This window comes from Labrus mixtus, chromosome 11, assembly GCF_963584025.1.
Source record: "Labrus mixtus chromosome 11, fLabMix1.1, whole genome shotgun sequence".
Classification (NCBI taxonomy): Eukaryota; Metazoa; Chordata; class Actinopteri; order Labriformes; family Labridae; genus Labrus; species Labrus mixtus.
This window is the reverse complement of record NC_083622.1, coordinates 4,845,377-4,872,953: the sequence shown is the minus strand read 5'-3', so window position 1 is coordinate 4,872,953 and position 27,577 is coordinate 4,845,377. Positions and strand designations below refer to the sequence as shown.

The window sequence follows — 27,577 nt, the reverse complement described above, 5'->3', positions numbered from 1 at the left end:
CTCATTGAGATGTTTATACACACCTCAAGACCTACATTATTAAATGATTATAAAAGTTGAACTATCCTGTGTTTTGAACATAATATTCTGACAAGTAATGATAGAATCTTAGACTGTGAGAAGTGTAAACACTAGAAGCTGATGTCAACATTCAGCAGCTTCTAAATATAGATCACATGATTCTAAATAATATAATTGAGGACAGACTCTTTAGTAGAAGTTGTGGGGGCTCTTAAAAGAGCCTTTGATGCATTGAATGCTGGTGTGAAGATTTACTTCTTGGCCTTCTTGGCTGCAGTCTTCTTCGCTGCTGTTTTCTTAACTGGAGCCTTTTTCACTGGAGTCTTCTTCACCACTTTCTTGGGGGCAGCCTTCTTGGGACTCTTTGCAGCAGGCTTTTTGGTTGCCTTCTTTACTGGAGTTTTCTTGGCTGCTACCTTCTTCGGAGACTTCTTGACTGCTGCTTTCTTCACTGGAGTCTTCTTGGGTGTAGCTTTCTTTGCAGCGGGCTTCTTTGCCTTGGCTGGAGCTTTCTTTACCACCTTCTTCGCTGCAGGTTTGGCGGCTTTGGGCTCTTTCTTTGCGAGCTTGAACGATCCGGAGGCACCACTGCCTTTAGTCTGGGCCAAAGTTCCCTTTGTTACCAGCTTCACCACGGCGGCGTTGATGCGTTTGTTAGCCTTGACCACATCCACACCTTTAGCGGCCAGTGCCTTCTTCACGGCCGATAGGGACACACCTTTGCGCTCTTTGGACTCAGCCACAGCGCTGATGATGAGCGTCGGGAGGGAGGGTCCATCAGACTTCGGCTTGGGAGCCGATTTCTTCTTCGGGGTTTTCACCACCGGGGCTGCTGCTGCTGGTGCTTCTTCTGCCATTTTACTCTCTCACTGGACGTGTGGAGAAGACCGACAGGAGGCGGGACTTATAGGGAACATGAGAACCGTGAAGAGTCAATCCACACAGACGCTCTTTCTCCTGTCTGAAATGTGGCGACACTTTGTGTTTTATCTTCAACTTTATGGGGATAAAACTCACACAGAGAATCTGTTAAAACGAAAAAAAACGTCCCGTATCAGTTAGAAAACCTTCATCTCTTCAGATTCAGCTCATGTTTGTGGACGAGGACTCTTTCATTTAATTACAGCAGGCTTCAAACCTCTATGATACCCGCTCTGTTTGGACAACACGCCGGGATTTTCCGACACATTTCGGCACCTAAAGTGTCTTAATGAGACCTGTGAAAGTTTTAAAAGGATGATAGTGTAAGCAGAGATATCAGGTATTTAAACAGAACAAACATTAACCTTGTACTTTGATGTGTTTAGTTTTAATCGGAGAGTTTTCTGTGGAGGTAAACACACGGAGGCTGTCGGAGACTCAGGAGGTCACACAGACTCACAGATGATGTTGGGGGTTTGATCTCCAGGTCAGACCAAATGATAGAATTCATCAAGAGGACACAAAGTTAAAGGTTTATAATAGTACGATGTAATAATCTAACAACATAATGAATCATTCCTGTGCTGATAGAGACTGAATACATCACATCAGTTTGAGTTTGTGTGGAGAACAGTTTTCTGTCTATAGGTTTAACAATCATCACTGTCCACTGAGTAATAACATCACATTAATTACATTAATTAACATTCAATTAAACTTTAATTATCCTCAGCTGATCTCCTCGTTGATCATGGTGGACTCAGAGTTATTCCTCCTCCTCTGTGATATATTTGAGGTAAAAAGATCAATACGGATTCTACAGATAGACTGTGAGTCATGATTATCTTTGAAGGTTCATAATATGAAACTCATTAAACTTTTTAAATGTGAAATATGAAACAATTTTAGACAGATATTTTTTAAATTAATTGTGAGGTTTTATTTTGAAAGTTTTAAAAATAAACTGACAAACAATATCTTTATTCTGAGGTGTTGATGGTTGGTTTCATATTCAGTATTTAAATTTATTTACATGTTGATTAGCCCTTGTGTTATGTTCACTTTTTGGACTCTTTGGTACTGATTGGGTCAAATTGACTCCGGACATTATTGGGGTTATAAAAGCCCTACCGAAGTAAAATATTAATACCAAAAATGAATTTACATCTATTGTCTTTATCTCGCTTTTAAAACAATATAGATAACATTTGTGTCACTGTTTGCAATTTCAGATCACATTCAACAATGAATTTGTCATTAGTTTTTGAATAATAACGTGATATTATGTCCTAATTTTGTAAAGGATGAAGACATGAAGTCATTAACATGAGTCACACCCTTTCATGTAACTAGGATACTGGTACCATCCTCAGCAGTTAGCAGCTGATCCGTGGGGTTCAGTCATTGGAGATGAAAACCATTAAATCTGTTTATTCTCGGACAGGCGGTATATACTGTATGTGTACATACCTAGTATTACTCTATTATTGTATTTTTTTCCCTTTATTCAACTGATTTAAATATGTTTGTTTTTTAACTTTTTGCTATTTTTGCTAATTATATTCTTGTTTTTTTCCCCCAATGGTGGATCAATAAAGTGTATCTTTATCTTTATCTTTATGTGTGTTGTAGGGCTCAACCTGCAGTGTGTTGTGCTGGTTAATTAATCTCATCTTTAAATGTATCACAGTTAGAATTTGTTTCTAAATGATCTTCATATTCTGAGACATCCTCCTCTTTCCCTTCACTACCAGTGCACCATTTTCTGATATTGCTGATGAAATTACTCCCCTGGTCTAAGTGGTGCATGCAATATGGTTAAAGGACAAGGATTTCAAAGGATTGTGGTCCTCCACACTCGGGCGGACAGCTGACAGTCACAAGCTTTAGTTGAGTTCGAGGCAGAGCAGGCTGAACAAGCTGGTGAGGAAGGCACGCTGTGTAGTTGGACTTGATCTGGACACTTTAGAGACAGTGGCTGAGAGGAGGATGAGGGACAAAATCATATCCATCCTGGATAACTCCTCTCACCTTCTCCATGATGAGCTGCTCTTTCAGCCAACGCCTCATCTCCCCCAGGTGCAAAACAGAGCGCTTCAGGTACTCCTCTGTGCCCACTGCCATATGACTGTACAACAGCAGTCTATGACAACAATACCAGTTCAACTAAACACTACCCCATGACAGGCTTCATTATAATCATACCATCGTTATCTTTGTACTCTATAACTGCACTCTGCCTTACAGAGATACAACACTGCTTCTCTTCACTGCTGTTTACATTACTTGCTGCTATCGATCATCCAGAACAGAGGTTTTGCAGTGTCAATGGCTGGGTCAGTGTCGTCAACAGCAGAGTTAGCACATGGGGTCCCCCAGGGCTCAGTTCTAGGTCCAACACTATTTTCAATTTACATGCTGCCTCTTGGTAACATCATCCGTAAATATAATGTCAACTTTCACTGTTATGCCGATGACACACAACTTTACCTCCCGATTACACCTGGTGACCATTCAAATACAACTACTCTCCTCAAGTGCCTTTCAGAAATAAAATCATGGATGTCGGACAACTTTCTACAACTCAATGACGCAAAATCAGAAGTCATAGTAATCGGTCCCCCATCAAAAATAAATCAAATTACTGCACACCTAGAGAGAACAAGAGAACAAGCCCATTATGTGAAGCCCTCAGCCAGAGACCTTGGGGTAGTTTTTCACCAGGACTTGTGTTTTGAGCCACAAGTGAAGAAAGTTGTACAGTCCTGTTTTTACCAGCTCAGAAATATAGCAAAGGTCCAATCCCTCATGTTGCAAGAAGATCTGGAGAAACTCATACATGCCTTAATTTCCTCCAGGCTTGATTACTGTAATTCATTAAACACCTGTCTAAGTAAAAAATCAATCCACAGTCTTCAAACTATCCAAAACGCAGCAGCCCAGCTTTTAACAAGAACAAACAAATGTGCCCATATCACGTCAATTTTAGTATCCCTTCACTGGCTCCCTGTTGATTTTAGAATTGATTTTAAGATTATTTTTAATTACTTTTAAGGCACAACATGGGCTGGCCCCTTCTTATATTTCTGAGCTTTTAACCCCTTATGAACCAAGACGCAGTCTGAGATCCTCTGGCAGAGCCCTACTGGCTGTTCCAAAATCCAGGCTAAAAACTAAAGGGGACAGGGCCTTTGCTGTTAGAGCCCCCAGACTTTGGAACATTAAGTCCCTTGTTTTACATCTCTACTCAAGACATTATTTTACAAAAATGATTTTACGCTGTGATTTCGGTAATTGTTCTTATTTTTATTTTATTTGTCTGATTTTGTTGTCTGCTTGTTTACTCTCTGCCTGTTGCTTTAATTGTATCTCTGCTTTTATTTTCTGTTGTAAAGGACTTTGTTACTTGTATAGAAAAGTGCTATACAAATAAAAGTATTATTATTTTTATTATTATAACTTGCTGCTATCAATCATAACAAGTCACTTTAATCATCAATTGTCACTTTATCTTGCCATTCACTGCACATATGTTTTAATTCCCTTCATAGTTAACTTCACCTCGTATATACTCCCTATTTTTTAATTATATTTATCTAATCAGGGTAGGGCTTCTTCTACTTGTCTTGTGCTGCTGCAGTGCCTGAATTTCCCCTGTGGGGATCAACAAAGTATTATCCTATCCTATCCTATCTAAGAAGTCCAAGCCCTGTAGTTATTATCACACAGTGTTATACGAACAAATATCACATTTGAGCTGATTTAGATCATTTCATGTGTGTCAGTGTTTTAGTGGAACAATGTGGTGTATTGAGTCTTAAATGCTTTTTAATGTTATTCAGTCTTTCATTTCAGTTATTTATACGGCTCATGATCATATCACATGGTATGGAGCACTAACACAACACACAATAATAAAAAACAAAGCAGAAAAATCAAACAGATAGAACTTAAACAACAGAAGGACATTGTTCAAAAAGGTACCTAATTTACAAATAACTTGGTTTATCTGATTGTAACAACAAAATAACTTCTATATAGATGGATGGTTCACATTGGCAGATATGTTTCTGTGTAGATCATTACGCTCACATTCTTACATTCAAACAAGATGTGAGACTCGTCACCAAAACGAGCGTCCTCACAAAGGTAATAAACTTCCCTGGTTATCTATCAAACTCTGTTTATCGAATTGTCTGAGGGCTTCCTGGATGATCCTGATCCTCAAAGATTACACCATTCAAGTCTGAGTACACAAGGCTGGTACAGTGAAACTGGGAATGGCTCATTAAATGAATTATAGTTCAAATCCCTAACATTTATCAAGCATCATAAGACAAAAAATAAAATAATGTCAAAGCTTCCTTTGTTAACTGTTTTTTGCACCAATACACAAATACAAATTCCTTATGTGTGTAAGAGCACTTGGCAATAAAAACAGATTCTGATTCACTTGTGGGTTTTGTGTCTGTTGCAGCAGAGACTCACATAAAGGGTACGTTTTGATTTATTTATGTTCAGTTTGATGTCTTCTTCCTGCTCTCTCTACATATTTTTATATTTGTGATGATTTTGTGCTTTGGAACATAATGTGTCCCTCATTTGGTTCAGTTGTAAAATACTTTATTTATCTTTGTTTCATTCAGTCATATTTTTCTTTTATTTTTTTTATGACATTCGCTGTCCGAGGTGCTGAAATGATCCCTGCTGCAGCATGTTGTGTCATTTGTTTAAAAAGAGTGATAATCTTCCTTCAACTCGGTGTGAATGATTTCACTCCAAGATGTTGAATGTTTTCTTCAGCTCCTGGTCAATGTGGAGCTCAGTCAGTCTAACAGGAGTCACGCTGTCCCTGATTCATGGTGCTGATCAGAGGGGGCGCTAATGCTTCATGAGATTTTGTTTTTGAAAGAACATGACCGAAGAAGAAGAAAACAGCCCTCTGACTTCTATAAGGTTCTCAGAGACTAGATTTAAAGAAAAGTGAATCCTAACGCAGAATTATTCAACTCTCAACAACTGATCTGCTGAAATGTCTGGAAGAGGAAAGGGAGGTAAAGGACTCGGTAAAGGAGGCGCTAAGCGTCACCGTAAAGTTCTCCGTGATAACATCCAGGGAATTACCAAGCCCGCTATCCGCCGTCTGGCTCGTCGTGGTGGAGTGAAGCGTATCTCCGGTCTGATCTACGAGGAGACCCGTGGTGTGTTGAAGGTATTCCTTGAGAACGTCATCCGTGATGCTGTCACCTACACCGAGCATGCCAAGAGGAAGACCGTGACCGCTATGGATGTGGTTTACGCTCTGAAGAGACAGGGACGTACTCTGTACGGCTTCGGAGGTTAAACCTGACCCTGACCCACTCACACTGAAATCCAAAGGCTCTTTTAAGAGCCACACACTTCATCTGAAGAGTTCTTCCATATTTAGCTAAATATATTGTAATAATATAACTTTAATCCAGCATCTGATATGGAAAATATAAAAGTAGGGTATGTACTTTAATACAAATTTTGAGCTAATAAATTATTAATTCTGGAACTAATAACGTCCATATCAATAATCTCTTCTGCTGATGTTTAAATCTGTATATGAAGTGTGATAAAACATTTACTGTCTTCTGTCTGACTAAATGTAAATTTTAATAAAGGAAAATCATATCCCATCCCCATAGAGAGAAACAAATAAGGAATACATTTTATTATCACACTAGGGTTAGCTAGTTTGGTTGTAATCGAATGTATTTACCCTACATATGTATATATATATTCCGAAACCTCCTGCTCTCATTCGGCATACAGCCCTATAATGCGTGAATTTGTCAGATTGCAATCATGTAGGCTATATTTCAACATAAAACAGGCATAAAGTCATATATTGAATTTCAGACCACTATCAGGGAGTACACTGAATAACACAAATTTGACTTGAAACAGATTATTCATTTAGCCTGAATGATTTTTTTTTGAATAAGCATAATCACGGCTGGGGATGCGAAATTTCACTTTCTGTTGCGACATTTACGGAAACAACTACAAAATGTATTTATCACTTTTTGCTTCTAATATCAGTAACTTAATGTGAATGGTATAGTGAGTCATCCAGCATAGACATAATAATATAAATAACATTATGAACAGCATAATAATGTATATTTCATTATTACATATAATAGGACAATCAGGATTTCAGCTCTTCGATTAAATGTTGGGTGGTCCTTAAAAGGACCGTTTTGTTGTTGCTGGTTATCAGCGGATTTACTTGGAGCTGGTGTACTTGGTCACAGCCTTGGTGCCCTCAGACACGGCGTGTTTAGCCAGCTCACCGGGCAGCAGCAGGCGGACAGCGGTCTGGATCTCCCTGGAGGTGATGGTGGAGCGCTTGTTGTACTGAGCCAGACGAGAGGACTCCCCGGCGATGCGCTCAAAGATGTCGCTCACAAACGAGTTCATGATGCCCATAGCCTTGGAGGAGATACCGGTGTCGGGGTGGACCTGCTTCAGGACCTTGTACACGTAGATAGCGTAGCTCTCCTTCCTGGACTTTCTCCTCTTCTTGCCGGTCTTGGTGGCCTTAGAGACGGCTTTCTTTGAGCCCTTCTTGGGCGCTTTCACGGTTTCAGGCATGTTTTCTGAGTGGTGATCTCAGTGACTGATATCGAAGTGAGTGTCAGAAAGCAGTATATATTTGGTGTTGAAGCAAACAACCATGTGCTGTTGCTCACACAGGATTGGCTGACCGCCACGGTGCGCAATTCTTAGCTTTCAGTCACGTGACCGGCGCTGAGTCCTGAAGTGCCTTTAGGGTTTAGAAAAGTAGCGACCACCGATGATCACTCCGAGGAGCTGCAGCACGAGCTGTTTAATAAACAAAATACAAATTAGACAGCATAAACATTTCCCCCTTCAAATAAATATTGAATCATGTTTACAGTATTTATAGTTTTCTTATTGTTATTTAGATTTAAAGGTTTAAAATATTTTTTACATTCAGTGATGATGAAGCCTACCTGAGAATTATTTAATTTGGATTCATGGATTTAAAATTGAGCATGTAGTATAAAGAGGTTAATTGACTGTTGACATTTTTTTATTTATTTAGAATAAAATACATTTTTAGGAAACAAAATTAATTGAACCATTCATATGATTGTCAGTAAAATCATCCGGATTCTCCAGAATAGCCTGGTTACTGAGTATTCATAATAAGAAGTGTTTTATTTTGTCTCCTTCAGTTAGAAGCTGTTGATGACATGTAGACAGTTTCTGTAGTTTGGATTCATCGTGATAACTGGACCATCATCACTTATTCACTGCAGGACAATTCACCTTGAGTCAAACACATTTCATATGATTATAACTGTTTATGTATATTTAGTTTATTATTGACGCATCTAAATTGACATGTTTCTACATATTTATATATTAAAAACAATAAACCAAAGTATCCATTAGTTAAAGTTGAAAATATTGTAAAAAGAGGAACACTGAAATATATCTAAATGTTCTGAAGAGTTTTTAAATATAAGTTGTGATCATCACAGTCTCAGTTTTTTCATAGCTATTCTCTCCACAAGTTAAGGGTTGATACTTTTCTTTTAAGTGTTTTAAAAACTAATGATGTCTACCTCACTGGTGTGTAAATGTAATAAAAATCAACAATGATTTTCATTAATTTTTCTCTCATTTATATATTTTTTGTCAGAATTGCAGTTTTTTTTACAATTGCTATGACCATTTTTATCTTTTAACAAGTTTCATAAACTCTTAACACACCAATACACCTAAAACACACAATTGGCAAAACAGTTAATTTCATGCTCCAAACCCATTGTAAACTAAACTCTAACAGTCATTTTCAAAATACAATAATACACAAACACAACACACCATGTTCACCAAAACACTAACACATGCTGTCTTCCAACAGGAACATTTAGTCAATCACATCACAATGTCATAAAAACACTAACATCAGATGGAATAACAGAAACTGCATTACTTTACATGTGTCAGGTCTGCCCTTACAGACAGTACATTACAGTATATTGATCATAGATTGTTTTTTCTTTTGAAGCCTCTCTACATTTCTGTTTTGTTGGGTTTAGTAAATGCATGTATTTTGTTTATTTTGCTGCAGGAATTCAATACAAAAAAGGAATGACCCATATCATAGTAGCTTTATATAATGTACCGTTTATGAAAAAAAGAAGCCAGAGACAGAATTGCTGTACTAAAGGCTTTATTTCATTCTCAACAATCACCATGTTGACAATGGCAAGTTCCTGTTCCTCATTTGGGGGCTTTCCTCTGCCCCCTGAGGGAGGTAGACGTTGAATCCTTAGAGAGACAAAATACAGTTACATATTAGAAACCGGAGGCTTACATTTACGGTAAAACATGGTTCAATTATTTACACTTTGCAGTAGGAGAAGCCATTATACAATATCCTACCCGTTGGTTTCTCTAAAAATCCAGACAATAGATGCCACTGAATCCCGGCTGAGATTTGGCTGTACTCGTTCACCAGCCATTCTGTATGATAGCCCGTGGTTTATGACAGGTTCTATGATAGAAGCTCTTATTTCATCCGTTACCCTAGCTCTGGTCCAGCGCCACCACACAGTCTAACTCCTCTCCCTCTACCTCGTCCAGGTATTCCTCTCCCTTGCCGTTGTCCCCCTCCTCTCCCATGTCCTGGTACTCTTCTGCATTTTGACACCCTGGAGACTTTACGTGCTGACACTTTACTCATTACACTGTTTACATTTTCTACATTTTGAATATTTATACTTATCAGTTTTTATCTTATCTTATAGTATATTTCTCCATTTACTGTATGTGTATCACTGTAGTAATTTTTGAGCGTTTATTTTATGGCCTTGCGTAACAGTCTTTACATTTCACTGCACATCTGTTGAACATGTGAAAAATCTTGAATCTTCCTCTCCCTTGTCCTGCTACTCGTCTTCCTCTCCCTCTCAAGGCATTGTATTTACTTTCTTTATGTTGCTCTGTATTGTTTCTTTTGCACACAAGATCAGCCCAAAGAGGTAATTTTTTACTGCATAACATATTAGCATGCGATTGAAAGATCCTCAACTCCTGAGTGTGTTTCCTAGATGGGAATCAGCAGTGATTTACATTTTTGCATAACTTCAATCAGTGGTTTCTAAGTAGCAATGGAAAAGATACAGGGGATATATATATATATGTGTGTTTCAATCTACAATATGAACAGCTATTCACTTAGAGTTTAATCTATAAATGATGTTTAGAACATGATGTTATCTGTTCTGACATACAGTGTGAAATGATTGGCAAATTTGGCAGTAAAAATCTATTGTTTTGGTCTTGGTTGAACTTGTATGTAAAAAAAAAGTGTGTGTTAAATGTATGCATTTTGTGTCAAAGTAACAAGAAATGTGTTAATTGCATAGCCTAAGAAGACAGATGTTGTGCTAACTGTGTAAAGTGAAAACGTGGAAAATTGTTAGAAGTATTGAAAAAAATGTCATAGCAATCTTAAAAAACTTTAAAATACTCTCACAATTATAAAATAGGTTTGTTCAGTCAGACTCACTGTAGTTTTCATTTAATCATCCTGCACCACTTCATCCTTCTTTTCTGATTTATTAAACCTGGACATAAGCAATGAGCTCATTCAATGAGAAAAAATGTATCTGTTATTGTTCATTTTGTTTAATTTTCACACTTTAATGTTCAGGATGTCTGACTGTCATCAGAACAGTCCGGTCAGAATACCTCCGAGATGCATTTGAACAATCACATTCACCTCCACTTAAGTCGTCCCTAGACTTTAAATTAATATTCATTCTTTATCTAACAGGGACACAATGAATATGTCATTGTTCATTTTTAATGAAGCATTAGTGCCCCCCTCTGACCAGCAGCTGCAGTGTGACTCCTGTTAGACTGACTGAGCTCCACATTGACCAGGAGGTGAAGAAAACATTCAACATCTTGAAATCATCACACCGAGTTGAAGGAAGATTATTACTCTTTTTATTCTGTTTCTAATCAAATGACACAACAAGCTGCAGCAGAGATCATTTCAGCACCTTGGACAGCGTGTTTCCTCAGTCCATCAATCACTTTTTTTAACTAGATTTGTTTTTGTTTTACAAATTGTTGTGGATTGTGTGTGTGTATGTGTGGAGGGGGGTCATATTTTTTTGTGCTGCATCATTAATGTATAAAAAGTGTTATATGTACACACATACATTTGATGAATATACTTTTCATATATGAGACTCTTTGATGTGTCTTTGGTGGTTCAGAGAACTGTGTCTTTAGAGGTCATTATTTGTTCCCATCGTGCGTCTTTAAAGATAATTAATCTAATGTGGTGGATCTCAACCTGCATTCATCATTGTCTATAATATCAGGTACAGTATCCTTTAATCTACAGGCTATAACTAAAGTTAGTATTTTATCATCAGTATTTAAAAATGATATGGATCTATGAGGAGCATCCTGTAGCATCTTAACCGTCTTCATGAATCACTGTTATTTATTCCAAGTGGTCGTCAGTGAACCCGTTTGTGATCCAAACTTAAAGGCCCGTAGAAGTAATGGTATCAACTTTAATGTTTTTATGGGACTCATTAAATTATTGTAAAAGTTAAAAAGTTCATAGTGTGTGCTGGTGATTTACTGAAGTTCTTTTAGCTGAACGATGATTCTAGAAATCTGCACCTCTCAGGAAACATGAGGGAGATTAAATATTGACAATGTCTCTTTATGAGATAATACAATTAATATGTGTACTGTTTACATACTCTGGTGATTAATTTGAATAACTCCTCAAATTAAAATATAAAGGTGGAAAATGTATAGTGGAGAACAAATTAAAGGTAACATACATGTAGTGTGTATTATGGTAATAACTTTGTAATATATCTGTGCTCTGTTTAAGATTTCTATATAGTTTATTACATTGTAATATTATAGTGGTTGCAGTACTGTATGCCCCAGTTAGTTGACAACATGGGACTAGAATAAAATAAGAAATTCATAAATTAAATTAGACAGTACAGGAAGATCTCTTGAGTAAAATGTGGTGGCTCTTAAAAGAGCCGTTGTGGTTGTTTTGGAGCAGTAGACAGATTAAGCTCTCTCTCCGCGGATCCTTCTGGCCAGCTGGATGTCTTTGGGCATGATGGTGACCCTCTTGGCGTGGATGGCGCACAGGTTGGTGTCCTCGAAGAGACCGACCAGGTAAGCCTCGCTGGCCTCCTGCAGAGCCATGACAGCGGAGCTCTGGAAGCGCAGGTCGGTCTTGAAATCCTGAGCGATCTCACGGACCAGACGCTGGAAGGGCAGCTTGCGGATGAGCAGCTCGGTGGATTTCTGGTAACGACGGATCTCTCTGAGAGCCACAGTACCGGGCCTGTAACGATGGGGCTTCTTCACGCCGCCGGTGGCCGGGGCGCTCTTACGGGCAGCCTTGGTGGCCAGCTGCTTCCTGGGGGCTTTGCCTCCTGTGGACTTACGAGCGGTCTGCTTGGTTCTTGCCATGGTTTCTACTCTCTAAGTAAGAGGTGAATGTGTCAGGGACTGGTGACGAGCTGCCTTTAAAAAGGTTGAGCGGATGTGAAAGTTTGACGCCGCTCCAGTCCTCTGGCCTCTGATTGGTGACAAAGCCGCTTTGGAGCTCAGTCCCCGCCTCAATCTCCGCTGCTCATTGGAGAAACGTTTTTCAAATCGCGGAGCGAAGCTGCGAGCGGGGACGCCCTCCTCTGCTGAACTCGAAGCCTCTTTTCTGGTTGGAGGGGCAGAAAAACGAGCGCGCTGCGCGGACATATAAGGGGGACATCTCGGCACAGAATTCATTTCTCTCAGTGTTAACTCTAGAGATTAACTTACACCATGTCAGGAAGAGGCAAAACCGGCGGAAAAGCCAGAGCAAAGGCAAAGACCCGCTCCTCCCGTGCTGGACTCCAGTTCCCAGTCGGTCGTGTCCATAGGCTGCTGCGTAAAGGAAACTATGCCCAGCGTGTTGGTGCCGGAGCCCCCGTCTACCTGGCGGCTGTGCTCGAGTACCTGACCGCTGAGATCCTGGAGTTGGCCGGTAACGCTGCCCGTGACAACAAGAAGACCCGTATCATCCCCCGTCACCTGCAGCTGGCTGTCCGCAACGACGAGGAGCTCAACAAGCTGCTCGGAGGAGTGACCATCGCTCAGGGAGGAGTGCTGCCCAACATCCAGGCTGTTCTCCTGCCCAAGAAGACCGAGAAGGCTGCCAAGAAGTAAAGACCCAAATCCTGACTTCAACAAACACAAAGGCTCTTTTAAGAGCCACCCACACTACACCAAAAGAGCAAATCCCTCTGATGCAGATTTATACTATAGTAGCACATGTTACGCTATTACTATGACAATTATTATGTTCAAATGAAAAATATATATAATAGAGTAGAAATACTTGAACATTGATTATATTAAAAGATGACCTCTCTGCATTTAGTTTGATCTGAATGTGACCTGAGGGAAATTTTGCTTTTTGGTTCTTTGCTGTAATTGCACCAATGTCAACAACCGATCAATAATTATATAAACTAACCACCAAAATGTATAAAAGTATCTGTCTGGTTTCCCTTAAACTTTCTATTCATGTAAAATTGTAATTCTAAATGAGTATCTCCTCGTTCAATAATATGGTGAATATGAAAAGCTCTTCACGTTTCATTATTTGTATTGATAATTAATAATCTTATTCATGAATCATCTTTCAGTGTCTGTTTAGGTATCACTTCGAATGAAGGTCACAATATTCACCATTAACATGTTAGCATGCTAATTAGTAGCATACTGGCTGCTTATAGGTCATAATTAAACTCTTATGAGTACCTTACTCTACAGATTCAGATTTAGCTTTATCAGCTCCATTGGCCATGTATGCTTACACACACGAACACTCAACATTCAGAGGTGATTATTAACATAGATTACATAATTCAAAATAGTATCACTGAGGACAGACTCTTTAGTAGAGGTTGTGGGGGCTCTTAAAAGAGCCTTTGATGCATTGAATGCTGGTGTGAAGATTTACTTCTTGGCCTTCTTGGCTGCAGTCTTCTTCGCTGCTGTTTTCTTAGCTGGAGCCTTTTTCACTGGAGTCTTCTTCACCACTTTCTTGGGGGCAGCCTTCTTGGGACTCTTTGCAGCAGGCTTTTTGGTTGCCTTCTTAACTGGAGTTTTCTTGGCTGCTACCTTCTTCGGGGACTTCTTGACTGCTGCTTTCTTGACTGGAGTCTTCTTCTTGGGTGTAGCTTTCTTTGCAGCGGGCTTCTTCGCCTTGGCTGGAGCTTTCTTTGCGGGCTTTTTCGTTGCAGGTTTGGCGGCTGCGGGCTCTTTCTTTGCGAGCTTGAAAGATCCGGAGGCACCACTGCCTTTAGTCTGGACCAAAGTTCCATTTGTTACCAGCTTCACCACGGTGGCGTTGATGCGTTTGTTAGCCTTGACCACATCCACACCTTTAGCGGCCAGTACCTTCTTCACGGCCGATAAGGACACACCTTTGCGCTCTTTGGACTCAGCCACAGCGCTGATGATGAGCGTCGGGAGGGAGGGTCCATCAGACTTCGGCTTCGGCTTGGCAACCGATTTCTTCTTCGGGGTTTTCACCACCGGGGCTGCTGCTGCTGCTGGTGCTTCTTCTACCATGTTGATCTCTCACTAGACGTGTGGAGAAGACCGACAGGAGGCGAGTAATAAAAGGCACATGAGAACCGTGAAGAGTCAACCCACACAAACGCTCTTCCTCCTGTCTGAAATGTGGCGACACTTTGTGTTTTATCTTCAACTTTATGGGGATAAAACTCACACAGAGAATCTGTTTAAACGAAAAAAACGTCCCGTATCAGTTAGAAAACCTTCATCTCTTCAGATTCAGCTCATGTTTGTGGACGAGGACTCTTTCATTTCACTACAGCAGGCTTCAAACCTCTATGATACCCGCTCTGTTTGGACAACACGCCGGGATTTTCCGTCACATTTCGGCTCCTAAAGTGTCTTAATGAGACCTGTGAAAGTTTTAAAAGGATGATAGTGTAAGCAGAGACATCAGTTAATTTAATAAAATAAACATTAACCTTATACTTTGATGTGTTTAGTTTTAATCGGAGAGTTTTCTGTGGAGGTAAACACATGGAGGCTGTTGGAGACTCAGGAGGTCACACACACACTCACAGATGATGTTGTGGGTTTGATCTCCAGGTCAGACCAAATGATAGAATTCATCAACAGGACACAAAGTTAAAGGTTTATAATAGTACGATGTAATAATCTAACAACATAATGAATCATTCCTGTGCTGAGAGAGACTGAATACATCACATCAGTTTGACTTCGTGTGGAGAGCAGTTTTCTGTCTATAGGTTTAACAATCATCACTGTCCACTGAGTAATAACATCACATTAATTAAATACATTAAATGAATCTCTAGTTCTCCTCAGCTGAGATGCTCATTGATCATGTTGGACTCAGAGTTATTCCTCCTCTTCTGTGATATATTTCAGGTTAAAAGATCAATACAGATTCTACAAATTGCCAGTGAGTCATGATTATTTTTTAAGGTTCATTCATATGAAACTCATTGAACTTTTATTATGTGAAACGTTAAACTATTTTTAACAGATATTTTAGATTTTGTTTTTGGACCCAAAAGTGGATCACCTGGCCTTTTCAGCTTGCATGAAAAAAAAGTGTGAAATATTCTGTGAAGTGCTTTTTAAACATGCTTGTTTTGTTCTGTCATGTTTTTTTTTTTTTAATACCGTCTAAGTTCCAAACAGCTCAAACTTTCCATGTAAGTTTTCTGATTTGTAGAAAAAATTCAGAAACTATAAAGTTGTGATTTTTCATGAAGAAGTCAGAGAGGGGGGGTCTTGAGGCTAAACCAGGTGAGGTTTACCTGTAAAACTGTTAAAGGTGAATTTATATTTGAATGAAGAACATGCTCAGGGATTGGACACATTTTATTCAGCACTTTAATTTGGAAACAGTTCATATAATTGAGTAGAAATGATTTAGATCTTATAAGTATAAAATATGAGTTGTGAGTAAATTGGCTGCTTATCGAGCTGTATCTCTTTACTTTGAAAAGTCTATTAACAGTGTTTGTGAATAAATAGGAAATATATTGAAGCTTTTTATGTAAATACAAGTGCTGCTGCAACGCCTGAATTTCCCCTCTGGGGATCAATAAAGTATTATCGATAAGTATGTCTCTCTGAACATTTATAACCATTGCACACAGGACAGATGACAACAAGAGTCAACAGATTGGATGTGAAACAGAGTGATACAAATCATTCATGCCATTACTTCATCTCGCCTTGACTTTTGCAATGCCCTGTTCACCTGCCTCAGTGCAGCCAGACTTCTGACAAAGACAAAACACTTTGCTCACATCACCCCACTTTTAGCCTCTTTGAATTGGTTACCCGTTTCTTTTACTATCCATTTTACATTTTTACTTCTAACTTACAAGGCTTTACATGGCCATGCACCACACTACATAAATGAACTCCTCGCTCTTTAACAACTAAAACGGCCTCTGAGATCTGCAGGGTCAGGCCTCCTACTAGTTCCACAGTCCAGACTAAGGTCAAAGGTTTATCAAATATTTTCTGTAGTGACTCCTCAGCTTTGGAACAGTCTTCCTGTTGATGTACGATCTGATGACACTGTCTCTGTTTTTAAATCACGACTTACGACACATTTTTACACACTTTTCTGTGCAAAATACTTGTAGCGGCGTTCCTGAATATGAAGCCGCTGAGAGGCTAAGGTTGGGCCTAATGTATTTGTCCGACACGCTTTCAAAAGAACACTGTGATATGTAAAAATAAGTTTGACATTTTTATTAACGTAAAAAAGATAATCAACTTAACTTGTGATAACGTGCATTAACTCATAATCACAGTGAACCAGAAACAATAGCGGTCAACCAAAAATACGACAACCCAGCTCACCCCCTCTCGTCCACTGAGAACAAAAGGTGAACAGGTGAGTTAAATCAATACATCTCCGCCCATACCCATGTGACCCGACATCCCCCTACTCAACACAATCCTAATAAATGATATAATAATCAATAACCCAAAAACACTAATATATAACAGACTACCTTAACCTTAAATAAATACCACAAAGACAATTATATCAATCCATGGCTCCAACAATACTTAATATAAACGTTCACATTAAGTCCAACAGTGGGTATACTGGGAAATAAGAAAGATGGGGTAACCTCAAAATAATTCCAACACTTGATTGTATTAACCTTTCTATCTGTCAAACGGATAATATTTATTAATTGGAAGGTTAGAAAGCCGAATTGTTTTGACATGGACAGCTGGCTTAAAGACTACTTGTAATTAGTATCTATGGTGCGGGCAGTGGGCAAAAACATGCTCTGAGCCTTAGCCTGTCTGGATTAAGTATAAGGTTCAGAAAGTACAGTACAGTTGGATGTTGGTGTTTAACGAGGTTATTATGGATATGTATAGGTATCGGTATGTGCACATGTGTATGAGTATGTAAGTAGGTATGTATATTTATATGTATATCTCTTTTTTTTCTCACACAGACCCATTTTGTATCACAATTTGAAACCAATATATACGTGGTCAATGAATTTGTTTATTTATGACTTTACATGCAAATGTGTACATGTAGTAGATTGGTATGTATATGGATCAATTTGTATTCTTTATTATATGTGTTAACATGCAATTTGAGAATAGGCACCCCCATCCCCTCCCCTTTTATGTCTATGTCTAAGCCATGTCCTGTTGAAGGTCAGCTGGGCATTCTGATCTGAGTCATGCCCGATCAGGTCCTCAGTGCATTCCTCACAGGATAAGGCTATCATCATTGTCTTTTATTGTTTATTTACGTTTTTGGTTGTTATGTTTTTTCTTGTTGCATATGGTTGTCTGTGTGTGTTTTATCCTGCCCTGTCAGGATTGTCATGTGATTTAAACTTATTTTGTCATGCTTACTTGTTTTGTAATCATTGTTTCTTAACTTTCTTTTATATCTTTCTTTCTTTTTTTTTTTTTTGTTGACTGCTGTTAACTTCCTTCATTGATTGTCTTGTGTATGTTGTCTATGGGAAGCACTTTGTGCCTCTGGCTTGAAAAGTGCTATACAGAGTTAGAATAAATAAAACAAATGTATTTTCATGTGGTTTCAAGCCCTAGTCTGACTTCATCAAACATGTAGTTAGAAAGATGTTTTGCACAGAGGATCATCAGACCTCACAGTAGCTCTGTATACATTTGAGAAGTAAACAAAGTGTCACATTGTTGGAACAATCCTCACATTTAAACTAACAATGACGCTAAAATAATCTAATGATAACAATATCTTATAAAGAAACATTGTCAATATTTAATCTTCCTTGTGTTTCTTAGGGGTGCAGATTTCTAGAATCATCTTTCAGATTAAAGAACTTCAGTAAATCACCAGCACACACCATGAACTCAGGAAGGAACAATCACTTCCTTATAGAGCGTTTTTAAGTAGAGATGCACCGATCCACTTTTTTTCAGTTCCGATGTACCGATACTGTTATTGATTTGGATAACATTCTTTATCATAATGAATTGTTTTATTGTTGTTTTGTACATTGTGCTGCCTTCACATACAAACATTTAGCAGCAACAACAACTTTCAGGTTTTTCAAATTAAATATTTTAAACTGAAGTGTAAGAACTGTACTTTATAATCACATAAAAGGAGCTGCTCAATCTCGTCTGAACGTCGTCATGGAGACAATTTGTGGGCATTTCTTACAGCTCAGTTTGAATGTCAGTTTGAATGTGAGACTGTGTGTGCATTCAGTCCGATATCCGATACATAAATTACATCAATATCGGACCTGATGCCGTTATTACACCGGGATCTGTCCCATCTCTACATTTTTAATGAAGTGTACCAAAGTAAGAAGAACATTTGTGAAATTATATTAAGTAGAAACCTGTGAATGAAACAACACACAGAGTAAAATCATCTGGATGTTTTGTTACAAACAGGACAGAAATACATCTCAGTAGTGAAATTTGTTCTGTTTATGGCCTTTTCATTTATTTGTCCTAATATAGCATACTTTCTATCCTTCTTTGTGGGGGGAAGTCTTTCCCCATATGCTTTTTGTGTGTATCCATAAGATCATTGATATCCATTACGGTAAGGTCACTTTATTTGTACATGTAGGTAGATTTGTTTACAGTAAGTGAGTCGGCCTCCTTTTACATACAAACCACAGCACAGGACAAAACATGATGAAGTGACAACAGTGCTCAATACTAAAATGAAAAGATCTTAGCAAAAACAAGATAAAGTAACCCATCAGTGAGAATAAGACAAATAAAAACAAGATAACAGTAAGAACCATCAATGAGTAAAACATGGTGAGTAAAAACTAGATACAAATTAGCCATCAGTGAAAACGTGCAGATAAGAGATCAATAAATAAACCTCAAAAAGAAGATCACTACTGAATTATGTCCTGTTCATCTCACTGATGGCTGCTGGGACAAAGCTGTTCTTGTATCTCTTCATTTTGCAGGGTGGTACTTGATATCAACGCCCTGACGGGAGGAGCTGAAATTCAACATTTAAAGGATGGGAGTCATCTTTTCAAACAGAGCCTGATATCCTCTGTAACCGTCTGATGTACAGGGATTCTGGGTGAAGCTGTGACTCTCTAATCAGCCTACTGGACTCCCAATTTGATTTAGATAGTTTATGTTTTTAAGAGAAAGGATGCAACAGATTCTATAAAATCACATTTTTTATGTTTTGCACGTAAACATCATATCCTGAATATGATGACAAGCAGGAAAAAGATCAAACCTGGATACTCCACTCCATATAAACATACTCACTCTTTGTGTCCTTTTAGTTACATTACATTTGAATATAAATGTTAACAGTATATGAATGGCGAGTCGTGTAGCCTATATTTGAATGAAAATGTCAAAGGAATACAATACAACAATAACACAAAATGTGTGAATATTTAGAAATGTGCTCCTATTCTTGTCTTTTTATTCATGTGAATAGGTCTACACGTGTCTTTTCCTCGTGTCTTTGGAGAAGAAAAAACATCAGTAGCTAATCTTTATCGCAAACAAGAAAAATCTAATTAATTTGCTGCTCTGTTGTTGCAGAAACTCACATGAAGGCAACGTTTTGAGATATTTGTAGTTTTAGAATAAAATAGAATATAATTACTTTATTGATCCCAAACTGGGAAATTGTGGACTTTATGACTTTTCCCTGCTCTCTCAACATATTTATTATATTCAAAGAATTTGTATTGATGTTGTGCTTTTGAAAATAATGTGTCCCTTATTTTATTCAGTGGTGAGCTCAGTCAGTCCCTACACTGTAAGGCTGCATGCTGTCCCTGATTCATGCTGCTGCTCAGAGGGGGGCGCTAATGATTCAAAGGATTTTGTTAATACATGACCAAAGAAGAAGAAAGCAGCCCTCTGACTTCAATAAGGTTCTCAGAGACTAGATTTAGAAAAAAGTGAATACCGACACATAATCATTCAGCTTTCTACGACTGAACTGCTAAAATGTCTGGAAGAGGAAAGGGAGGTAAAGGACTCGGTAAAGGAGGCGCTAAGCGTCACCGTAAAGTCCTCCGTGATAACATCCAGGGAATCACCAAGCCCGCTATCCGCCGTCTGGCTCGCCGTGGTGGCGTGAAACGTATCTCCGGTCTGATCTATGAGGAGACCCGTGGTGTGTTGAAGGTGTTCCTGGAGAACGTCATCCGTGATGCCGTCACCTACACCGAGCATGCCAAGAGGAAGACCGTGACCGCCATGGATGTGGTTTACGCTCTGAAGAGACAGGGACGTACTCTGTACGGCTTCGGAGGTTAAACCTGATCCTGACCCTGACCCACTCAAACTGAAACCCAAAGGCTCTTTTAAGAGCCACACACTTGAACTGAAGAGTTGCTCCATGCTTACTAGAATAATTTGTAGTGAGATAATTTTGGTCTAGCATCTGATAAACCAAATAAGCCTTACAGAAATTTATTGAATATACTATTGAGACAGATAAACTGAGTTCAATCACGTTTCATTTGTATAGCAACAAAAACTATAATTATATAGCATGATTATAAACGCTGCTAATAACTATAGAATACATTATATTATCCCACTAGTGTTAGCATTTCGGTGTGATCAAATTTATTTACCCTATTCAGGAATCTCAATCTTTCTTCTTACAGCCAATTTCTGACATTGCACCTGTGTATCATATTTAAGACCGGGCGCTCTGCTTAAAGTCATTTGGTGAATACAACTTGTCACACAGTACATGTATGTCAGACCACTATTAGTGAGTATATTGAACAAGCATAATCAAGGCTGGGGCTGCTAATACTAATCTAATTTCTTTTAAATTGACAACTACAAAAAATAAAAACTCAAATTTGACTTCCGTCACTAAATCAGTGAATTATAAAGGTATAGTGAGTCATTCAGCATAAGTATAAATTTCCTTATAACCAGTATGAACAGCCTGATACTAAATCAATGGCCCACACCTGCATATGTGATCAATTATTAGATATAATAGGACAATCAGGATTTCAACTCTTACATGAAGTGTTGTGTGGTCCTTAAAAGGACCGTTTTGTTGCTGGTTTTCAGCAGGTTTACTTAGAGCTGGTGTACTTAGTCACAGCCTTGGTGCCCTCGGACACGGCGTGTTTAGCCAGCTCACCGGGCAGCAGCAGGCGGACAGCGGTCTGGATCTCTCTGGAGGTGATGGTGGAGCGCTTGTTGTAGTGAGCCAGACGAGAGGACTCCCCGGCGATGCGCTCAAAGATGTCGCTCACGAACGAGTTCATGATGCCCATAGCCTTGGAGGAGATACCGGTGTCGGGGTGGACCTGCTTCAAGACTTTGTAGACGTAGATAGCATAGCTCTCCTTCCTGGACTTTCTCCTCTTCTTACCGGTCTTGGTGGCTTTAGACACGGCTTTTTTGGAGCCCTTCTTGGGCGCTTTCACGGTTTCAGGCATGTTTTCTGAGTGGTGGTCTCAAAAACTGATGTCGAAGTGAGTGTCAGAAAGCTGTTTATATTTGGTGTTGAAGCAAAAGTGTATGTGCTGTTGCTCACACAGGATTGGCTGAGATTTGCGCGCTCGGAGCCGTGCGTCATTAGGAGTGAGCATGCATTGTCCGAATTCATTCACCGTTAACCTCATCAGTAGTTATTCTGGATTTTGACTTAAATGCTAATGAGTAGGCAACAATTACTCTCAAATTAAGTCAAATAATACCTCAAGTTACTTGAGCTCATCGAGACATTTCAGCATGTAAGGTGCTGGAAGAAACCTGGAGAGTATCTGGAGAGGCAAATATCAACCTCTGGTGGACATTAAAGATTTATTCTATTGCTTTCTATTATCTTCTAACTTGTCTGTTATAAGTGTTATTAATCCTACAGTGTTTGACATGTTGCCTATAGCTCATCGATGTAATATTATAGCCTACTTCTTATGAATATGTTGTTCATGAATAGTCTAATTATTAAATATAAAGGATGAAGAAGGTTATATTGGTAAAGCTTATCGTTTTGGGTGTTATTTAAATGTTAAAGGACTATTAAGAGTGAAATGAGACCCACCCATTTTGAGGTTAACTACGACTTTTCTGCATGTTCAGATAGATACTTTATTGATCCCGAGGGAAATTCAAAGCATCCAGTAGCAGGTTACAAAGACATACATGACATGAAACATTTGTTACAAATTAACCACAAAACCGACGCCCCCCCTGCCATACATATATGCATATAAGCTGAAAAAAAGATTTAAAGAATACCCCTCAGTTCAGTTTATTGCCATTTGGAGCATAAAAACCACATTGGAACAAAGACACAGGACAGTAAGAGCTTAAAAGGGCCCTTGAGCCGGCGCCATCTTGTTGTTGTTGTTGAGGATATTAATCTCATTTATGAATAATAAATTCCCTCCATGTGATGAATGTCGCTTTGGAGTAGTATGAAGCACTTCAGAATCAGAATCGGGGTTTATTGCCAAGTACATTCATACATACAAGGAATTTGACTTCGTGTATTGGTGCTAAACAATTAAAAAAGGAAATAAAGCAGAACTAGCAACAACTTAAATGATACAGTATAAGAAGCTCTTACAATATTATAAAATGGAATTTAAAAATTCCAGTTCACCTGCGTTAGACGATATGTAACGTTGTACCGGAGAGAGTAAAGTACATTACTCCTTCTTAACACATGTAGCAAGCAGTGATTTGATTTTCACATTTCACAACTTCAACAGAAACATAAATGTGCAATATTCGGAATTCAAGGAAGGAACGGGACTTCAGATTACATGAAAGCTCCTCAAGCGTGACGTTATTTCCGCACTTCTGATCGTTCGTGACAAGAGTGAAATTGCGGCTACAGTGCGTCAACTTGTTAAACTACGCCAACGATGAGTCAACGCCAATCCTTAACAAGATCAGAAATACATCCAGTTAAGAGCACATTAAAGATTTTCCTTTATCCTATAGTATGAAGCCGTTAGAAATGACTCTTCAGGGTAAGTGTGTGGCTCTTAAAAGAGCCTTTGGGTTTCAGTTTGAGTGGGTCAGGATCAGGTTTAACCTCCGAAGCCGTACAGAGTGCGTCCCTGTCTCTTCAGGGCGTAAACCACATCCATGGCGGTCACAGTCTTCCTCTTGGCATGCTCGGTGTAGGTGACGGCATCACGGATGACGTTCTCCAGGAACACCTTCAACACACCACGGGTCTCCTCATAGATCAGACCGGAGATACGCTTGACTCCACCACGACGAGCCAGACGGCGGATAGCGGGCTTGGTGATTCCCTGGATGTTATCGCGGAGAACTTTACGGTGGCGCTTAGCGCCTCCTTTACCGAGTCCTTTACCTCCCTTTCCTCTTCCAGACATTGTAGCAGTTCAGTTGTTCAGAGCTGAATGATACTACGTCAGGAGTCACGGTTGTTTATATCCGGTCTATGAGAACCTTATAGAAGACATAAAAGTCTATTCTTCTTCTGCGCTCATGTAGTTCAAAACAAAATCTCATGAATCATTAGCGCCCCCCTCCTGATTAGCAGCATGAATCAGGGACTGTTAGACTGACTGAGCTCTACATCGACCAGGAGGTGAAGAAAACATTCAACATCTTGGATTGAAATCTTTCACACCGAGATGAAGGAAGATTATTTTTATTCTGTTTCTAAACAAATGACACAACATGCTGCAGCAGGGATCATTTCAGCACATCGGACAGCGAATGTCATAAAAAACATCCAGGAGAGGAGGACAGGAAGCTCTAACAGCACACCTTTAAAAAATGATGACTGAATATTCAAACAAAAAGAAAGTCTATAACAACCCAACTCAAAATATATTATATTATAATATATTTCAATAGCACAAATTCAATATTAAACATACTGAGGAAATCATTATCGTCATTTCTGTTTCCCATCTCTCTTTGGTAGTGTCTGCAACTGTCTTTGTTTCTTATATAAGATCTTACACACTTTTAATATTGTATTGTTTCCTCTCTCTTTATTTCTGTTTATAAATTCCATTAACCTGCACATTACCCGGCTCTGTTCCTGTCTTATTAAGTGATACTGTTTATAAGGAAGCTCCTTACTTCACACCCTGTATCTTCTCTATCTTCTTTAAACTGAGTCTTTTATAATATTTAACAAATTCTTCATCTGCTGTGTCTGTTTCTGTCACAAGTTGAGCTCACTTCTTGTTTTTAATTCAGTAATATATTCTGTCCTGCTCTGCTTCTTTAGTCTTTATGCTAGAAATTTTAAAGAATTCGGCCTCCCATCATAATTCTGATCCTTGCCACATTTATTTTTTTTATTTCATTTTGAATTTAAATTGTATTTTGTACAGTTTTATTCCAGACATTGTTGCTCTAATGTCTTCTGTTTGATTGTTTTGATATATATATATATTTATATGTTGTGCTGTAATTTGAGTAACACTGCTTTAGCTCCTTCCTATTAAATCATTGAATTAATATCCCCAGTAACATTTATCTCTGATATTCTTTAATTATATTATTTATTTTCACTGCAAATATTTTATCAAAAAGTAGTATTTAACCTCCAGATTTTATGTGAAGATTTGTAGATATGTATTTGAAGATATCTATAAATGTGACACGAACACAACAAGGGAGGAGAGTTGAAAACATGTAACATAGAAACCTGAAATAAAGGAATAAAAATTAAACAAAAAAACCTTCAGTGTGATTGAACCTCCTGAGTTCATAGTGTGTGCTGGTGATTTACTGAAGTTATTTGAGTTGAACGGTGATTCTAGAAAAATACAAGCTACTCTATGCTACGATTTTGAGTGAAAATTATAAAGGAAAAAAAACATATCAGGCCATATTAGAAAACTATAGACAATTACCTCAGGCGATCTCTAAGAGGATACCTGTGGAAGATTTAAAAGTGAAGTAAATTCATATATCCGAGTTAATTCATGTATTTAAGTTTAAGTTAAAAATAAGTTAACATTTATACAGTGAACTATTTACGTATGTGAGTTTACGAAGTTAATATTGATATATTCACATGTTTTAATGTTCGCAGTAGCACCTTGTAACTGTGACCAAATTATATTGAGTCTACAAAATCTGTGTTTGTCACAATGTTTGCCTTGAGTTTAATCATCCTAACCTCTGATTGGCTAACGACGGGGACATGTGATGAGTAACAAGGAAGTGTTGTGGTTGTTGTGGGGCAGAACAATGTGGATGACAGTAAAAGTGCTGCTGAGAAAGTTATCCGTCTCCATCCTTCGGTTTCTCTTAACCAGTGATCCATCCACCACACATTGGACCCTCACGTTACACCTGCATTCTTCATGACTCACTGGCATACATGATCACAGAAGAACATATAGAGATATAATGTTTATCGATGATATGGAGTTTATGCTTCATTCACTTTACATTTTAATGTGTGTATGGTTGCAGCACTGTGTGTCCCTCACAAAATGTGTCTTTTAAGCATTAAGAGAGTCATCTTCACTATAAATTAAACAGACAGTACAGGAAGATCTCGAGTAAAATGTGGTGGCTCTTAAAAGAGCCGTTGTGGGTGTTCTGGAGCAGTAGATAGATTAAGCTCTCTCTCCGCGGATCCTTCTGGCCAGCTGGATGTCTTTGGGCATGATGGTGACCCTCTTGGCGTGGATGGCGCACAGATTGGTGTCCTCGAAGAGACCGACCAGGTAAGCCTCGCTGGCCTCCTGCAGAGCCATGACAGCGGAGCTCTGGAAGCGCAGGTCGGTCTTGAAGTCCTGAGCGATCTCACGGACAAGACGCTGGAAGGGCAGCTTGCGGATCAGTAGCTCGGTGGATTTCTGGTAACGACGGATCTCTCTGAGAGCCACGGTACCGGGCCTGTAACGATGGGGCTTCTTCACGCCGCCGGTGGCTGGGGCGCTCTTACGGGCAGCCTTGGTGGCCAGCTGCTTCCTGGGGGCTTTGCCTCCTGTGGACTTACGAGCGGTCTGCTTAGTTCTTGCCATGGTTTCTAGTCTCTGAATAAGAGATAAATGTGTTAGAGACCGGAGACGAACTGCTCTTAAACCGAGTGAGCGGATGTGGAAACAGTGACGCTGCTCCAGACCTCTAGCCTCTGATTGGTGACAAAGCCTCTTCTGGAGCGCAGCCCCGTCGGAGCTCGCTGCTCATTGGAGAAAAGTTGTTCGAATTGCGGAGCAAGGCTGCGAGCGGGGCCGCCCTCCGCTGCGCTGCTCGAAGCCTCTTTTCTGATTGGAGGGACAGGAAAACGCGTGCGCTATGCGGACATATGACGGGGGACATCTTGGCAGAGATTTTATTTATCTCAGTATCGACTCTAGAGATTAACCTACACCATGTCAGGAAGAGGCAAAACCGGTGGAAAAGCCAGAGCAAAGGCAAAGACCCGCTCCTCCCGTGCTGGGCTCCAGTTCCCAGTCGGTCGTGTTCACAGGCTGCTGCGTAAAGGAAACTATGCCCAGCGTGTTGGTGCCGGAGCCCCCGTCTACCTGGCGGCTGTGCTCGAGTACCTGACCGCTGAGATCCTGGAGTTGGCTGGTAACGCTGCCCGTGACAACAAGAAGACCCGTATCATCCCCCGTCACCTGCAGCTGGCTGTCCGCAACGACGAGGAGCTCAACAAGCTGCTCGGAGGAGTCACCATCGCTCAGGGAGGAGTGCTGCCCAACATCCAGGCTGTTCTCCTGCCCAAGAAGACCGAGAAGGCCGCCAAGAAGTAGAGACCCAATCCTGACTTCAATAAACACAAAGGCTCTTTTAAGAGCCACCACATCACAGCTAAAGAGCAAATTCTTGTTATAATAAGTCAAGTAGTTTACAAACTGTCCATAAGATCATGTGAGTCAAGAAACACAATCTACAATTTCAATAAATATTCCACCACCATAATACTTGTACTTTATATCTATATCTTCAGGAACATTCATCGAGAGTACAAACATGTAAAGTGTGTCTTGTATATTTCAGACTGGGGAGGGGTTAAGGAAAA

The 27,577-nt window shown here is 39.4% G+C and overlaps 9 protein-coding genes across 9 annotated transcripts; 4 read left to right on the top strand and 5 right to left on the bottom strand.

The window, feature by feature from the left end:
* Nucleotides 1-196: 196 nt before the first annotated feature.
* LOC132983396 (histone H1-like) lies at nucleotides 197-893 on the bottom strand. The gene has a single exon (XM_061049681.1). The coding sequence runs from the start codon at nucleotides 876-878 to the stop codon at nucleotides 273-275; it is 606 nt and encodes a 201-aa protein (XP_060905664.1). The 5' UTR covers nucleotides 879-893; the 3' UTR covers nucleotides 197-272.
* Nucleotides 894-5,959: 5,066 nt separating this feature from the next.
* On the top strand, nucleotides 5,960-6,313 carry LOC132983399 (histone H4). The gene has a single exon (XM_061049683.1). It carries the CDS (start codon nucleotides 5,975-5,977, stop codon nucleotides 6,284-6,286), a length of 312 nt encoding a protein of 103 aa, XP_060905666.1. The 5' UTR covers nucleotides 5,960-5,974; the 3' UTR covers nucleotides 6,287-6,313.
* A 791-nt stretch (nucleotides 6,314-7,104) lies between these two features.
* On the bottom strand, nucleotides 7,105-7,832 carry LOC132983389 (histone H2B-like). Its single transcript, XM_061049673.1, has one exon. The coding sequence runs from the start codon at nucleotides 7,564-7,566 to the stop codon at nucleotides 7,198-7,200; it is 369 nt and encodes a 122-aa protein (XP_060905656.1). The 5' UTR covers nucleotides 7,567-7,832; the 3' UTR covers nucleotides 7,105-7,197.
* Nucleotides 7,833-12,794: 4,962 nt separating this feature from the next.
* Nucleotides 12,795-13,259, top strand: LOC132983383 (histone H2A). The gene has a single exon (XM_061049667.1). It carries the CDS (start codon nucleotides 12,832-12,834, stop codon nucleotides 13,213-13,215), a length of 384 nt encoding a protein of 127 aa, XP_060905650.1. The 5' UTR covers nucleotides 12,795-12,831; the 3' UTR covers nucleotides 13,216-13,259.
* A 673-nt stretch (nucleotides 13,260-13,932) lies between these two features.
* On the bottom strand, nucleotides 13,933-14,628 carry LOC132983374 (histone H1-like). The gene has a single exon (XM_061049659.1). The coding sequence runs from the start codon at nucleotides 14,626-14,628 to the stop codon at nucleotides 14,011-14,013; it is 618 nt and encodes a 205-aa protein (XP_060905642.1). The 3' UTR covers nucleotides 13,933-14,010.
* A 5,926-nt stretch (nucleotides 14,629-20,554) lies between these two features.
* On the top strand, nucleotides 20,555-20,883 carry LOC132983393 (histone H4). The gene has a single exon (XM_061049678.1). It carries the CDS (start codon nucleotides 20,563-20,565, stop codon nucleotides 20,872-20,874), a length of 312 nt encoding a protein of 103 aa, XP_060905661.1. The 5' UTR covers nucleotides 20,555-20,562; the 3' UTR covers nucleotides 20,875-20,883.
* A 776-nt stretch (nucleotides 20,884-21,659) lies between these two features.
* LOC132983391 (histone H2B-like) lies at nucleotides 21,660-22,099 on the bottom strand. The gene has a single exon (XM_061049676.1). The coding sequence runs from the start codon at nucleotides 22,026-22,028 to the stop codon at nucleotides 21,660-21,662; it is 369 nt and encodes a 122-aa protein (XP_060905659.1). The 5' UTR covers nucleotides 22,029-22,099.
* Nucleotides 22,100-23,021: 922 nt separating this feature from the next.
* Nucleotides 23,022-23,984, bottom strand: LOC132983392 (histone H4). Its single transcript, XM_061049677.1, has one exon. The coding sequence runs from the start codon at nucleotides 23,943-23,945 to the stop codon at nucleotides 23,634-23,636; it is 312 nt and encodes a 103-aa protein (XP_060905660.1). The 5' UTR covers nucleotides 23,946-23,984; the 3' UTR covers nucleotides 23,022-23,633.
* Nucleotides 23,985-26,867: 2,883 nt separating this feature from the next.
* On the top strand, nucleotides 26,868-27,475 carry LOC132983382 (histone H2A). Its single transcript, XM_061049665.1, has one exon. The coding sequence runs from the start codon at nucleotides 26,925-26,927 to the stop codon at nucleotides 27,306-27,308; it is 384 nt and encodes a 127-aa protein (XP_060905648.1). The 5' UTR covers nucleotides 26,868-26,924; the 3' UTR covers nucleotides 27,309-27,475.
* The last annotated feature ends 102 nt before the right edge of the window (nucleotides 27,476-27,577 follow it).

Bases quoted from the DNA above. Each gene is read 5' to 3' on its own strand.
- LOC132983396 (XM_061049681.1), bottom strand. From the start codon at position 878: ATGGCAGAAGAAGCACCAGCAGCAGCAGCCCCGGTGGTGAAAACCCCG.
- LOC132983399 (XM_061049683.1), top strand. From the start codon at position 5,975: ATGTCTGGAAGAGGAAAGGGAGGTAAAGGACTCGGTAAAGGAGGCGCT.
- LOC132983389 (XM_061049673.1), bottom strand. From the start codon at position 7,566: ATGCCTGAAACCGTGAAAGCGCCCAAGAAGGGCTCAAAGAAAGCCGTC.
- LOC132983383 (XM_061049667.1), top strand. From the start codon at position 12,832: ATGTCAGGAAGAGGCAAAACCGGCGGAAAAGCCAGAGCAAAGGCAAAG.
- LOC132983374 (XM_061049659.1), bottom strand. From the start codon at position 14,628: ATGGTAGAAGAAGCACCAGCAGCAGCAGCAGCCCCGGTGGTGAAAACC.
- LOC132983393 (XM_061049678.1), top strand. From the start codon at position 20,563: ATGTCTGGAAGAGGAAAGGGAGGTAAAGGACTCGGTAAAGGAGGCGCT.
- LOC132983391 (XM_061049676.1), bottom strand. From the start codon at position 22,028: ATGCCTGAAACCGTGAAAGCGCCCAAGAAGGGCTCCAAAAAAGCCGTG.
- LOC132983392 (XM_061049677.1), bottom strand. From the start codon at position 23,945: ATGTCTGGAAGAGGAAAGGGAGGTAAAGGACTCGGTAAAGGAGGCGCT.
- LOC132983382 (XM_061049665.1), top strand. From the start codon at position 26,925: ATGTCAGGAAGAGGCAAAACCGGTGGAAAAGCCAGAGCAAAGGCAAAG.